At 44.0% G+C, this 14,917-nt stretch overlaps 1 protein-coding gene across 1 annotated transcript in view; it reads left to right on the plus strand.

Annotated features, from left to right (window-relative positions):
* LOC128696585 (protein O-mannosyl-transferase Tmtc3) overlaps nucleotides 1–14,917 on the plus strand; it is a 450,963-nt gene that overhangs the window by 35,251 nt on the left and 400,795 nt on the right. The window contains exons 2-3 of the mRNA XM_070094627.1: nucleotides 350–404; nucleotides 515–624. Coding sequence (XP_069950728.1) covers nucleotides 350–404; nucleotides 515–624 — 165 coding nt within the window. The remainder of the gene's footprint in view (nucleotides 1–349; nucleotides 405–514; nucleotides 625–14,917) is intronic.

The following is a 14,917-nucleotide window of genomic DNA, read 5'->3' on the forward strand; positions in this document are numbered from 1 at the left end:
GGGTTGGACCTGCCAGTAGAATGATACGAAAGGGAAAACTAAAGTAATTTCCAGAAAAAATCTTTGTCTCCTATGCTTAAAAGAGATTATTTTTTTTAGCTCAGCAAACTCCCTTTGTATGATACACAGGATTACGGGTTTACAGGGAATTTACTGTAAATTTATAATTTGATAGACAGTCACGAATATGAAAGCCTTTACATTCAGAAGGTTTAAGGGGTTTAAAGTTTTTTTGATAAAACCTTTTTGCTGCGTGCAAAATGCTTGCAGTGTTGATCTGTTGTAGGTTGTATTACATCTTGTATTTGTGTTGTATGTTGTATTAGCATTTATAGTATATGTGTTGCAGGTTATATTAGCATCTAATATTTGTATTGCAGGTTATATTAAAATGTATTTATATCGTAGGTTGTTTTATATTTGTGTTTCAGGTTGCTAAGTGTTGTTTTATTTGCTTATATTTGTGTTGAAGAGCGTTAAATGTTGTATTAACTTTTCATATCTGTGTTGCAAGGTGTTAACATTTTGCGTCTGTGTTGCAGGATGTGCAGCATGTTCCTGCCAGAACTGTCAAGCTTCGTGGCCTCCCTGCTGTTTGCCGTCCACCCCATCCACACTGAAGCCGTGAGTCTTCTCTTGCTTCTTTCTCACTAACATTTTGCATTCAAGTGGCGTAATGTGATTCACCTGTGACCAATTTCGAGTTTTTCCGCTCTTTATCCTTGTAGTCTTACCTGGAGCCTGGCTGTTGGTGGTCCGCTGGCGCACACAGCCTGGTTGATCCTGCACTTGGGAGAAGTAGTGATCCGGTTTCCCTCTTGAGAACTACGCTTGTTTCGGCAGTGTTTCTGATAACTTCTGCCAACGGGTTGAATAATCGTGATTCACGGATGTTCATATAGAACTCTTTGTTTTGTGCTCCTGGCTCCCCTGTTTTTTCATCTAGTTTGTTATACACTTTCGCTCTAGCACGTAAGGGTAATTTGCAGATTTGAAACCAGATCCTTCAAAATTTTCCAGGTGTAAAATCGATAGGTATTTCTCGCCTGTTCCAGGGAGCACAGTTCGAGGTGCTTCAAGCGTTCCAATAATTTAAATGTTTGACTAAATTTATAAGGCCGATTTAGTTTATGAACGTTCTGCTCTGTGCAGTAAACAAGTCCTTGATATTGGTTACAGGTATATCACAGGTACAGGTAGATGCAAGGTTTCTTGAGAGTGTTGACCTAAAACTTCAGGACCTCTTCAGGATAGTAGAGGAATGAGAGACGGTTTGATCCAAGGAAGTGGAGATACAATTCCTTGAATCACGATCTCTTCACCAACATCAGTGCACCCCTCCTCCTCTATTAAGGATGCCAAGACAGAACAGCATCACTGATTTCTGATCTTTTGGGCCTTGTCATATGCGACCACTGTCAGTCTTAGTGTCATCTCCGAGTTACCAGACCATGCCACGTGGAGGCCATTGTTTCGTGTTTAGGGTCTGCAAAGGCAAAATAATCCTTGAAAGCGGTCACAGGTATGCCACAGATCTGAAATCTTTGCACGAATGACAAGAGGATTCGACCTAAATGGAGTTGGAAGCTTTATCAACGGTGGTTTGACTCGGGTTTGGGTGTAGCGGAGATAAATCCGTCAATATGATGTGGCAAATCTCTTGTTGAGGAGTGTTTGTTCGGGCCGAGGGCCAGATACAGGCTGGTGGATGCTACCAGCAGCTGACTCTTCTTAAAGAAGGAAACTTGCCTGGCTCACCTCTCTGCATAACTTGTGCCCTCTTCAACCCCCAACTTTCTCTCAAATGCCCCCATCCTCTCCTCCCATACCCATAACCCCCCTATCCCCTCCCTCTGCCACATCCCTTATACCCAGGTTCCTTCCATGGGCTAGGATGGCCCTTGAGAAGCGGACAAGAGGTCCTTAGGAGTTTGAGTGAGGGTGGAGGGCGTCCTGGCTGTTGGTAATGCAGCACGCCCCGTGGGCACGGCGGGCACGGGGGCGAGGACCATATGGGCATTAGACGATCATAAACGAAACACACATGGTCACATACTTGCCCAAAACGGCCAAAAATTTGCCTAAGATGGGCACAGACAGACCTTAGAAAGCATGGACGGGCATAGACGGTGCATAGACAAAGCCTATCCCGGCTTTCACACCTGCACACTCGCGTCTCACATGGGCACAGACAGGCCCCTCACATGGGCACGGGGTTAAACAGACAGGGTACGCTTTGCCTCCTCTGAAAGTGTATCCCTTGGGCGAAGTCATCTTCACAGGGGCTTGAAGGTGAGTGGAGAACACACACTTTATTTTCCAAGTTGTTGCATTTGTAGAAGAAAATGACGTAATTGTTACTAAAGTGATGGTTTATTTACGCTTGCTGTTCGTGCCCTCAAGTTACTTTCATGTGATGAGTAAGTCATAATACCTCAACTCTGACAATCCACAGCTGGTGGAGACAATGGCAAGATTACTATAGCTGAAGATCGAGACACTTATGCAACACATGGTAATCTTCATTAAGGAAATGTTTCGCCACAGAGTGGCTTCATCAGTCCAATACAACGCAGAGATGGGTGAGGAGAGGAGGAGTTTGAGGTAATTAGTCCCTCAGCCTGGTTGAGGGACTGATTACCTACGTTGTGACATCACCAGTGAAAAGGAAACATTGGAGTAAACCGGAGGTTTCTTTAAGGCATCTTGGGATCTTGATAATGGTCCTGGATAGACCGAAAAGTGTTGCATCTTGCATTTCCAATTTGCACGTTGTGAATTACCTTTGTACCTTCGTTTTGTATGCCCCTACAAAGGTTAAAACTACCAAAAGGAAACTGAACCTCTACTTTGGGGTTATCCTAGATAATTTACACATGTTGATAGGTATAATAATTGTACTTATGTGTACCTGTACCTAAATAAACTTACTTACATTTGCTGTGTGGACCTGCGGGCCAGTAGCACCAGCAGCCTGGTTGACCAGACTGTTAGCACTGAAGCCTGGTCTTAAAAGCCAGTCACAGGTAAGCAAATACAATTACAAAATGAGTAAAAGTAAAAAAGAAATGCGTGAGTACTGGGGAATCGATCTGGTTGTGACAGGTCGCCTGTTCGAATCCCCAACACTCCTGGCCGCGGGGGCGTTGACCCTCGAAATCCTCTCCAGGTAACTCCTTACCTCCCAAAAACTTTAATGTTTATGTTCCAGGAATTGAAACTCGCGTAATTGCATTTATCAAGTGTTTATAGATTTGAGAAAAGCCATATTTAGTTCGAAATGGCTTGTAAAAGCTCTCTGGTAAAGCATGTTTGAGACCACTTCTTCACCATGTTGATAAAACCACTGGACGACAGTGTATTCCAATATTATTTCTCGACACAGTGAGAGGAGTGAGCTGTGACAGCTGCACAATGCTCTCGCTTTGCCATTACCTTCTAAGAAACGGCCATAAACAAATGGTATATTCATTTGCCTGTGTTCAGTGAAGGCAATGTCAATGTAGTGAAGACTTCACTGTGCCTTTCTGTTCAGTGGCTGTTGTGGTGGTGGTTTTACGTTCCTGCTTAGTCACTGTAGCGGAGGCTGCACTGTTCTTTCATTGGATCTTGTGGAGGCTGTACTGTTCTTCTGTTCAGTGACTGTTGTGGTGGTGGTTTCGCGTTCCTGCTCGGTCATTGTAGTGGAGGCTTGACTACTGTTCTGTTCAGGAACTGTAGCGGAGGCTGCACTCTGCTGCTTCTGCAGAATTTAATAATGAACTTACCGGGAAAACACTTCAGGATTCTTCCTTCACTGATAACTTTGTTATTTTATGTTGCTCATTATAATTTTCAGTTTTTATTTTATTATTATTATTATTATTATTAGTAGTAGTAGTAGTAGTAATACTAATAGTAGTAGTAGTATTAAACTTGGCCGTCCCCGCCAAGGCAGGGTGACCCAAAGAAAACACACTCCACTTTATTCAATTATTTATTATTATGTAATTGTACGATAAGGTTTAATGAAATTAGCATAATTTTCAACAGTTGTATAGTATACGTTTGTGGATACCTGTGACTGGTTTCGAGGGCTGTTCAATCCTCCTTTCCCGACTTAAGGTCACACTTATTGACCGCCTAGTCAGCCTGATATTTGCATTTGCATCTCTGCAACCATAGACATGCCCAGATGCCGTAGGTGGGCAGGCGTATGTGAGATATGTAGACTAACAGCAGCAGTGTCACCCTGGTAAGGACTGTCAGCCTAGAAGAAACTCGTCTGACGTTATTTAGTGGAAGTATGTTAGGCAAGTGTTAACTTTTGTGTCTACACGCGACTGAAAGGGCAGAAATAGCCAGAAAGTAGGGACTAGGGGGAAAGAGAATGAAGTGGCCATCAATAATAGCAACAAGGAAGAATGTAAATCAATAGGTGTGGGGAAGAGCAGAGAGAGAGTTCTGGGATACGAAGCGCATTGCCGATGTCAAAGGAAAAAATACAGGTGGCGAGCAGCCTTTGTGACAACGTTTCTATGCAGAGCTCTACCAAATCAGTGACACTACAACGTTCAACGGAGAGCGAAACGTTGCTGCGTTAAAGGCTTCCGCTACACCTGTCTCTTTCCTTCACCGAAATTCCTAGAAGTACTTAGAACGAGAAGAAGGAAACATGGTGAGGATAGAGATGTGTTGGTATAGAAGGCACTCGGTAGAGATGGGGAGGCTGCATCAGGATAAGGATGAAATAAATATCATGGATACGTAGATTAAAGAAAGTTCGTTAGAGCTAGGTTAAACTTGATCATGATAATAATGAGATAAACATCGTGGATGCGTAGGTTAAAAGTTAACCAAAACTTGGTTGACCAGGTACTTCACCAGGAGACCTGATCTGGGACCGGGCCGCAGGAACTTCGACTCGCCCCTCTCGTTCTTGAAACCGTCTTCAAGTAAACTTCAGGTGTATCACCAAGGCTGCTGAACAATTCTTAGACGATCCACTTTTGCAGCTTCCTGTGCTGACTAACTGGCAGACTCGCAGATCAGCGGTTGTCGATCATTTTCTCATCCCTCTTTTGTCTAATGCCTTTTATCACCTCGCTTAATAAAAGCTCGACTTGCGATTTTTCTTTATCCTTATTCGGTTTAATTGTGTCAGGCTGGTATTTACTGTTCTTGGCTATTGTTGTTCTTTTCGTTTGTTGTTGTTTTCTAATTTTTGCTGGAGTTGTGATTGCTTCCACACTCGGCGTACCTGGAGTATACCTGGAGGGGGCTTCGGGGGGTCAACGCCCCCCTCAGCCCAGACCGTGACCTGGCATAGACAGTTAAGTTTTGCAAAAAATAATTTATTGTAATTGATAATTACATTTATCAGTGCACATATGTGATAATGTTCTTGATTACATTATTGATATTTTGGTATAAGCTTAGAGGAACCCTCTCTCTGCGTGTGTGGTGTGTTGGGTATGTATCTGGATGTGTGTGTGTGTGTGTGTGTGTGTGTGTGTATGTGTGTGTATGTGTGTGTGTGTGTGTGTGTGTGTGTGTATGTGTGTGTGTGTGTGTGTGTGTGTGTGTGTGTGTGTGTGTGTGTGTGTGTGTGTGTGTGTGTAGGTGAGAGGGAGGGAGTGCACTTTAAGATTCCATTTATTTTTAACAAAAACTCTCTACACCTGCTTCTTCTCATATTTCTCCTCACCACTTCGTATGATTCTTTTCACCTTCCTCGCTTCTTTCTCCTCACCTTCCTCATTTATTTCTTCAAATCCTCTTCTCACCTTCAGAATAATATTTTATTTATTTTCTCTCACAGCAATAAACGAAAATTATTGTAGTGGTTCAGTGTTGTTCTGTGGGTCCATGAGACTGGTTCAGTGTTGTTCTTTGGGTCCATGAGACTGGTTCAGTGTTGTTCTTTGGGTCCATGAGACTGGTTCAGTGTGGTTCTTTGGGTCCATGAGGCTGGTTCAGTGTTGTTCTTTGGGTCCATGAGACTGGTTCAGTGTTGTTCTTTGGGTCCATGAGACTGGTTCAGTGTGGTTCTTTGGGTCCATGAGACTGGTTCAGTGTTGTTCTTTGGGTCCATGAGACTGGTTCAGTGTTGTTCTTTGGGTCCATGAGACTGGTTCAGTGTGGTTCTTTGGGTCCATGAGACTGGTTCAGTGTGGTTCTTTGGGTCCATGAGACTGGTTCAGTGTGGTTCTTTGGGTGCATGAGGCTGGTTCATTGTGGTTCTTTGGGTGCATGAGGCTGGTTCATTGTGGTTCTTTGGGTGCATGAGACTGGTTCAGTGTGGTTCTTTGGGTGCATGAGGCTGGTTCATTGTGGTTCTTTGGGTGCATGAGGCTGGTTCATTGTGGTTCTTTGGGTGCATGAGACTGGTTCAGTGTGGTTCTTTGGGTGCATGGGGCTGGTTCATTGTGGTTCTTTGGGTGCATGAGGCTGGTTCATTGTGGTTCTTTGGGTGCATGAGACTGGTTCAGTGTGGTTCTGTGGGTGCATGAGACTGGTTCAGTGTGGTTCTTTGGGTGCATGAGGCTGGTTCATTGTGGTTCTTTGGGTGCATGAGGCTGGTTCATTGTGGTTCTTTGGGTGCATGAGGCTGGTTCATTGTGGTTCTTTGGGTGCATGAGGCTGGTTCATTGTGGTTCTGTGGGTGCATGAGGCTGGTTCAGTGTGGTTCTGTGGGTGCATGAGACTGGTTCATTGTGGTTCTGTGGGTGCATGAGGCTGGTTCATTGTGGTTCTGTGGGTGCATGAGGCTGGTTCATTGTGGTTCTGTGGGTGCATGAGGCTGGTTCATTGTGGTTCTTTGGGTGCATGAGGCTGGTTCATTGTGGTTCTGTTGGTGCATGAGGCTGGTTCAGTGTGGTTCTGTGGGTGCATGAGACTGGTTCATTGTGGTTCTGTGGGTGCATGAGGCTGGTTCAGTGTGGTTCTGTGGGTGCATGAGACTGGTTCATTGTGGTTCTGTGGGTGCATGAGGCTGGTTCATTGTGGTTCTGTGGGTGCATGAGGCTGGTTCATTGTGGTTCTGTGGGTGCATGAGGCTGGTTCATTGTGGTTCTGTGGGTGCATGAGGCTGGTTCATTGTGGTTCTTTGGGTGCATGAGGCTGGTTCATTGTGGTTCTTTGGGTGCATGAGGCTGGTTCATTGTGGTTCTGTGGGTGCATGAGACTGGTTCAGTGTTGTTCTGTGGGTGCATGAGACTGGTTCATTGTGGTTCTTTGGGTGCATGAGGCTGGTTCATTGTGGTTCTGTGGGTGCATGAGGCTGGTTCATTGTGGTTCTGTGGGTGCATGAGGCTGGTTCATTGTGGTTCTGTGGGTGCATGAGGCTGGTTCAGTGTGGTTCTTTGGGTGCATGAGACTGGTTCAGTGTTGTTCTGTGGGTGCATGAGACTGGTTCAGTGTGGTTCTGTGGGTGCATGAGACTGGTTCAGTGTGGTTCTGTGGGTGCATGAGACTGGTTCAGTGTTGTTCTGTGGGTCCATGAGACTGGTTCATTGTGGTTCTTTGGGTGCATGAGGCTGGTTCATTGTGGTTCTTTGGGTGCATGAGGCTGGTTCATTGTGGTTCTTTGGGTGCATGAGGCTGGTTCATTGTGGTTCTGTGGGTTCCGGAGACTGGGTCAGTGAGGTTCTGTCGGGGAAAGCAACAGTTTAAGTTACAGGATAAATGCTTCGTGTATTTCGTATCTCGTTGTTGTATCATTGCAGACGTCGAGGCTGCAACTTGCCTTTGCTAGTGTCTGGGAGGAAAGGGATCTTGGGATCCGTAACCTTCACCATCTTTGTGTATAAGAGGATTTGTAAAGAGTGAGATGCTGTAGAGAGTATATGTAGTGGTGTTTGGAGGATGGGGAGAGGGTGATGGAGTGTGGTGAGGACATGGTGAATGGGTGGGAAGGGCGGGGGCGAGGAGGGTCGAGACTCCTGGCTTGACTTTGTTTACCTCCGTGACTCTGGTCATTTGAAGGAGGTGGTGGGAATACCTACGTCCTACCATAACACGCCCCTCCACGCCAGATGGTACCCCTCCACGCCAGATGGTGCCCCTCCACACCAGATAATGCCCACCATGTTTTTAACCATATATATATATATATATATATATATATATATATATATATATATATATATATATATATATATTATTGATCTGCTTAACAATTTACAAACAGGCGAAATTATTTACAAACATTGTCTCTACGTCCACAGCAGGACTCGAACCTGCAAACTCTGTATTAGAGTACACAGTACTTTACCACGGAGCCGGATCCCAGATAAGTATGGGCGCCTAGCCGGAGGTAGACGATGTTTCCCCATACCCCGGGTCATCTTTTTTCAAAGTTATTTCATCAAATCCTGCCACATGCAGTGGACAACGAAAGAGATTTGAAATGCTTAATTCGCAAACATGCGAAAAGTACTGTGTACTCTGATACAGAATTTGCAGGTTCTGAAGATTCTCAATACCCACCCTGTCATCCTCCTGGTTGTCGTGACCTTTGTCTTATCTTCTTTGACAGAAATGTCAGCTAACATAATTATTCCAAGTCTTACACTTGTTCCTTTTGTTCTATTTATTTGATATATATATATATATATATATATATATATATATATATATATATATATATATATATATATATATATATATATATATATATATATATCCCTCACCATTTTCTCCGCCCTCACATCATCATAAGATATGAATTTGCATGCTGCAGCCGACATCCTCTGTTGTACTGATTTTTTTCCCTTGCATTTCATCAGTTTAGTGTTTGTGTTGCATATTTTGTTGCTTGTGTTGCAGGTGTTTTGTTTGTTTCTCATGTTGATGTTTTGTTGTTTGCGTGACTAACGATATGGGAGAGGATTTTTTTTTTAATAGTATTGCCATCTACTTGGAGTCGACCTAAAGTCTGCCAGGAGTCGATTTAGTCACCCCTGCTCCCCCCCCCTCCGCGGCCCAGTCCCAAAACAGGCTTTCCGGTTGCTAACCTGATCAACCAGACTGTTGGTGCAATATTACCTCTCATAGCTGCAAAAAATCCTTCGTGTTTACGCGAAGGATATCACCGTGAACCTCAGTAATCGCCCTTTAAGCTGGTCCATATCCGGTCCATGTGCCATGCGGTCCACCATGGTTAATTTAGCTTGTTTACCGCCCTAGTTACCATTTCCCTCACACTCGGTTATGGGACAATTTCAACACAGTAAGTCATCTGGTTATTTGGCCACCTGGTGTTGGTGTCATCTAGCATCCGGGCTCCAGCAAGTTGCATATTCCATCCGGCTTTTTATGCATATATTTTTTATTTGATTTTGATTCTCTCTCTATATATATATGATTATATATATATATATATATATATATATATATATATATAATATATATATATATATATATATATATAATATATATATATATATATATATATATATATATATATATATATATATATATATATATATATATATATATATATAAATTATTGTACCCACGGAACAAGTGGTATTGATCAATAACAACACTGCACTAGCCAAGGAGTCGAACCCATGCTGTTTTGGCTCGCCTCATGGTGAGAGAAAACGCATAACACTTTAGACCACTAGACCACACAATCCTTAACAATGATGCATCCAGCCAAGCTAGATGCTGTACCCACCACGCTTGGAAGCACTTGACTTGTACTCGTTGGAACGCAGGAGGGAGAGATATATCATAATCTACACTTGGAAAACCTTGGAAGGAATGGTCCCAAATCTGCACACAGAAATCACTCCCTACGAAAGTAAAAGACTGGGCAGGCGATGCAAAATGCCGCCAATAAAAAGTAGGGGCGCCATTGGTACACTAAGAGAAAACACCATAAGTGTCCGGGGCCCAAAACTGTTCAACAGCCTCCCATCAAGCATTAGGGGAATTGCCAATAAACCCCTGGCTGCCTTCAAGAGGGAGCTGGACAGATACCTAAAGTCAGTGCCGGATCAGCCGGGCTGTGGCTCGTACGTCGGACTGCGTGCGGCCAGCAGTAACAGCCTAGTTGATCAGGCCCTGATCCATCGGGAGGCCTGGTCATGGACCGGGCCGCGGGGGCGTTGATCCCCGGAATAACCTCCAGGTAACCATCGAAGGACATACGGTGGTGTGGAGACCTCTGAGGTCATTTCATTCTGCTCCCTGTTTGTGTACCATGAGGCGGGCCAAAGCAGCATGGGTTCGACTCTTTGGCTAATGCAGTGTTGTTATTGATTAATACCACTTGTTCCGTGGGTACAGTAATATAATATACTGCTTGTTGAGCTAGTACACAAACGGAGTAGAATGAAATTAGCTCAGAGGCGTCCACACCACCGTATGTCCTTCGATGGTGGATACAACATCTAGCTTGGCTGGATGCACCATTGTTAAGGATTGTGTGGTCTAGTGGCCTAAAGTGTCATGCGTTTTCTCACCGTAAGGCGGGCCAAAACAGATTATATATATATATATATATATATATATATATATATATATATATATATATATATATATATATATATATATATATATATATATATAATATATAAACTATCCACACAGCTAGACTACAGAATAAGTATGAGCGCCTAGCCGAGGCGCCAGATAAGCTAGGCTTATCTGGCGCTTGCTTGGTCAACCAGGCTGCTACTGGTCGTGGGCCTGCTGGTCCGTATATCAGTCACAGCCAGGTTGATACAGCACTTTATGGAGGTACGTGTCAGTACTTAAAGACTTCTCTTGTCTGAACAGTCTCTCTGATCACTTCTGGTAGGATATTAAATAGTCTAGGCCTATGGATGTTGATACAGTGTTCTCTTATTGTGCCCACACTACGCCCCTACTTTCCACTCTATTTATTGCACATTTTCTACCAAATCTCTCACTTCAGTATCTTATGGAACTAGGCCTGAAGTACATTTCACACTTATCTTGTATTTCTCCCCTTTTCCTCGCCAGTAAATACATAGTTACGAGTTTGAGTGGTTCCTTGTAATTCAAATGCTTTATTGGCTCTCCGAGGGCCGTAAATTTTCCAGCTCTTTTGTTTTTCCTGCCCTGAACAGATCCGTCAACACTGAACAATACTCGGAGAAAACACAAGCGATTTCAACTGTCACCATTTTCATTACTTCCTTTGTTTTGAAAGTTCTCATTATCCACCCCGTCATTTTTCTGACTCTCGTGACGTTTGCCATATTGCGTTCTTCAAAAGATAAGTCAGCTGATATTACACCCAGGTCCTTCACTATTTTTCTTCAGTTTGGTAACCTTGCGTTTTGTGTGCTGTGTCTTTTTTGAGTTCTTCATTCTTTCCATACCGAAGCAGTTGGAACTTGGCATCACTGAACGTCATGTTATTCTCTACTTTTTTTGCAGTTTCTTCGTGTCTTCTACCGAGGTGGTTTTCCTGTTTATTTTGAGATCCACCAGTGATAATACGAAGCTGTGGCTAGCATTCTTATCTATGCCCACTATCAGGATGGGAAACAGAAAAAGCGCTAGAAGTGCCTTGCGATACTGAGTATTTTGTTATGCTTGCAAACCATGTCACAGGCGGGGATAGAACCCGCGATCAGAGTCTCAAAACTCGCGGGTTCTATCCCTGCCCGTGGTATGGTTTGTTTGCAATCGTGTCATTATGATTTCGAGAGTCGTGTTATGCTAATGTGTGTGTACGCTTTGTTTACTGTTCAAGCTTTTCAACGTGTTCTGTATTTATGTGCTGTGTTATGTATATAGTATTAAGAATAAAAAGATGAGAGGAAGGTAGTGAAAGAGGAAAGATGTAGGAAGTGAAGGATTGAAAATAGTGGTTCAGAGCCCGGTGTCAGGCGAAGACAGTAAAGGAGGGAAGAAGGAAGGAAGGAAGGCGGCGGCAGCAGTGGCAGTGAAGGAGAGTGAAGAGTCTTGTGCATTTTTTCTTGCATTCCTCTTCCAGGATCCACGAGTCTGCTCTCGACAATTAAAATTTCTCAGAATCTCTTATTGTGGGCTGTAAGGATGGTCTTCTATGACTTCTGCATGGCAACCTTCCCTGGTCACGCGAGCCCCGTCACCCAGTACCTGCAGCTTTTGATGCTCACCCTTGCACTTCCCCTCGTGTGATTTCCCTGTGATATACCTATGACTGTTCTCCAGGGCTTTTCCTACGTTATTATTCCGGCCTTAGCCGAGTTTCCTTGTCGAGTGCGTGTTCAACGAGGCTGTTATTGTTAGCTACCCGCTGGCCCAAATAACCATCACAGCCTGGTTAATCTGACAGTTTGTGGAGGCAGTGATTCAGTTTCCCCTTGAAGACTTCTACACTTGTTCCGGCAATATTTATAATATCTGTTGATAGGTTGGACTACAGATATTGACACTGTTCTCTGTTATGTCCATGGCTTCTCTGCTTTTCACGGGATTTATTTTACATATCCTCTCAACGTGAAGAGAATCTGCACTGCCCATATAAATTCAGTCAAGCTTCTGAACTTCTGGGAATGTTTGACTTTCCTTGAACTGGCACCAACAGACTGGTCGATCAGGCCAACAACCAAGAGGCCTGGTCTGAGACCTGGGCGCTGCTATCCCTGAAATCCATTCAGAGTAAAACTCAAGGTAAGGTTGGTCAAAGGGAAGGAAGGGCGGGGGCTCACAAGGGCTTGGCAGTGTTTCAGTAGAGGCCACTACGTTATTGTCCAATTTACTGTTAAGAGAGAACACAGAACTTTTGTTCCCAGTATTGACACTGGGAACAGCTTTCATTTAGACAATGATTACCTCAGAGGTGGAGAGGGGCTTGAAGAAGGTAAGGAGAGCAGGGGAGGGGAAGGAAGGGAGGAAAGAAAGATGGAGGTAAGGAGAGAATGGATGAGGGTAAGAGACTGTCGAATTGAGGTTAATGTTGATGGAGAGAAAGTGGCTACTGGAAATAAAGCCTCTGGAATTCTCACGTGAGGTGTATGTGGTGGCATGGATGTAGTGAAGCAAGTGGCTGGTATGTAGGTGACATGCATGTCTATTTAAGAACCAGGCCCTTACATTGCTGGACCAGTCCCTTTATTTTGAAGGACCAGACCCTCATATTGAAAGACCAGGCCTTTTTATTGAGACAGGTCCTTATATTGAAGGAAAAGGTCCTTATGTTGAAGGAACAGGTCCTTATGTTGAAGGAACAGGTTCTTATATTGAAGGAACAGGTCCTTATGTTGAACAGGTCCTTATGTTGAAGGAACAGGTCCTTATGTTGAAGGAACAGGTCCTTATGTTGAAGGAACAGGTCCTTATATTGAAGGAACAGGTCCTTATATTGAAGGAACAGGTCCTTATATTGAAGGAACAGGTCCTTATGTTGAAGGAACAGGTCCTTATGTTGAAGGAACAGGTCCTTATGTTGAAGGAACAGGTCCTTATATTGAAGGAACAGGTCCTTATATTGAAGGAACAGGTCTTATATATTGAAGGAACAGGTCCATATATTGAAGGAACAGGTCCATATATTCAAGGAGCAAATCCTTATACTGAAGGAATAGGCTTTTATATTGAAGGAGCAGGCATTTATATTGACAAAAGTCCCGTTCCTTATACTGAAAGAGGGCCATTGAAGGAATGTGTTTGTACTGAAGGAACAGATACTTGGAAGAGCAGACCATTATATAACAAACTTTATAACCCTAACTTGTTCAGCAGAAACTTGGTAACATTAATTTGTAAAACTGTTAAGATAAATTGAGGCTAACTATGGCTGCCATTCTTGGAAAACTGAAAGTGCTTTTGTCCACCATTAACCAGCCTGGAAGACGGAATACCCCAATAATGAAACCGGGAAGTGGTAAGCCTCGCTAAAGAATGTGGAGACTGGAAAACTTCAGCTATGAGTCAGGAAGGTATAGCATGCTGCTAAAGAACGTGGAACCTGGCGTGTGGAGGATGGTACACCAGTTATGAGTCGGGAAGTTTGGGTCACGACAGTAGTAAGTCTGGAGGATGGAACACCACAGTTTATATGGAAGATGGAACACCACGGTGGGTAGATTGAAAGATGGAGCACCCATAGAAAATCTGGAAAATTGAACACCAACTGAAGTAGGCAGACAACGGTTGCAGCGGAGGCAGCGCAACTGAAATCTGCAACAGCAATGACTGACGCACCTGTGACCAATATCGAGAGTTCTGCTTCAGACACCCGAGGCCAGATTCCGTCTTTGACTTCGTGGCCAACCAGGCTGTTACTGCTAGCATCCGGCAGGCTTACAGACAGTAACAACCTGACACTGTAAGCCGGATATAGTGAAGAGATTGGATCACAATGCAACTTAGAGCGAGGAGCCATCTTGAAGGGTTTATTATACATGAAAAAAAACCTCTTGCTCACGTTGTCGTCTAACTCTAGAAGTTAGAACCTTGACTAGAAAATGGAACCTGTGAGATGCATTTATTGCTGACACACGGCACATAAGATGACATAATACATGTAATGATACATGACAGTCCTATAGCCAGTCACAGGCAAATCAAAAGCTGTTCAAGGAATGCCATGTGTAGCATCGTGTTTCATGTCATGTGTTATATGTCACGAGGGCTAAGCCAGAGAGGTATTGGATCCTGACTGACAAGAAATGGCAGGTATGCATTGAATGGCAACTTTGCCGAGCCGACATGGATGGCAGGGATGGCATAACGGCAGGCAAGTCATGGTGGTGGCAGGGAAGGCAGCAAAACATGTTGGTGGCAGTGCAGAATGATAGGGTAGTTGTGGATGCCAGTGAGTGAAGGGGCTGCCAGAGTCAACATTGCAACAAGCAGGAACAAGATGTGTCAATTCAATGCCAAGCAAAGCGGGGCGGTGGGATTTGCTGGGGTGTTGGTTGTTGCTGGGGTGTTGGGTGTTGCTGGGGTGTTTGGTGTTGCTGGG

This window comes from Cherax quadricarinatus, chromosome 47 (genome assembly GCF_038502225.1).
Source record: "Cherax quadricarinatus isolate ZL_2023a chromosome 47, ASM3850222v1, whole genome shotgun sequence".
Taxonomy (NCBI): Eukaryota; Metazoa; Arthropoda; class Malacostraca; order Decapoda; family Parastacidae; genus Cherax; species Cherax quadricarinatus.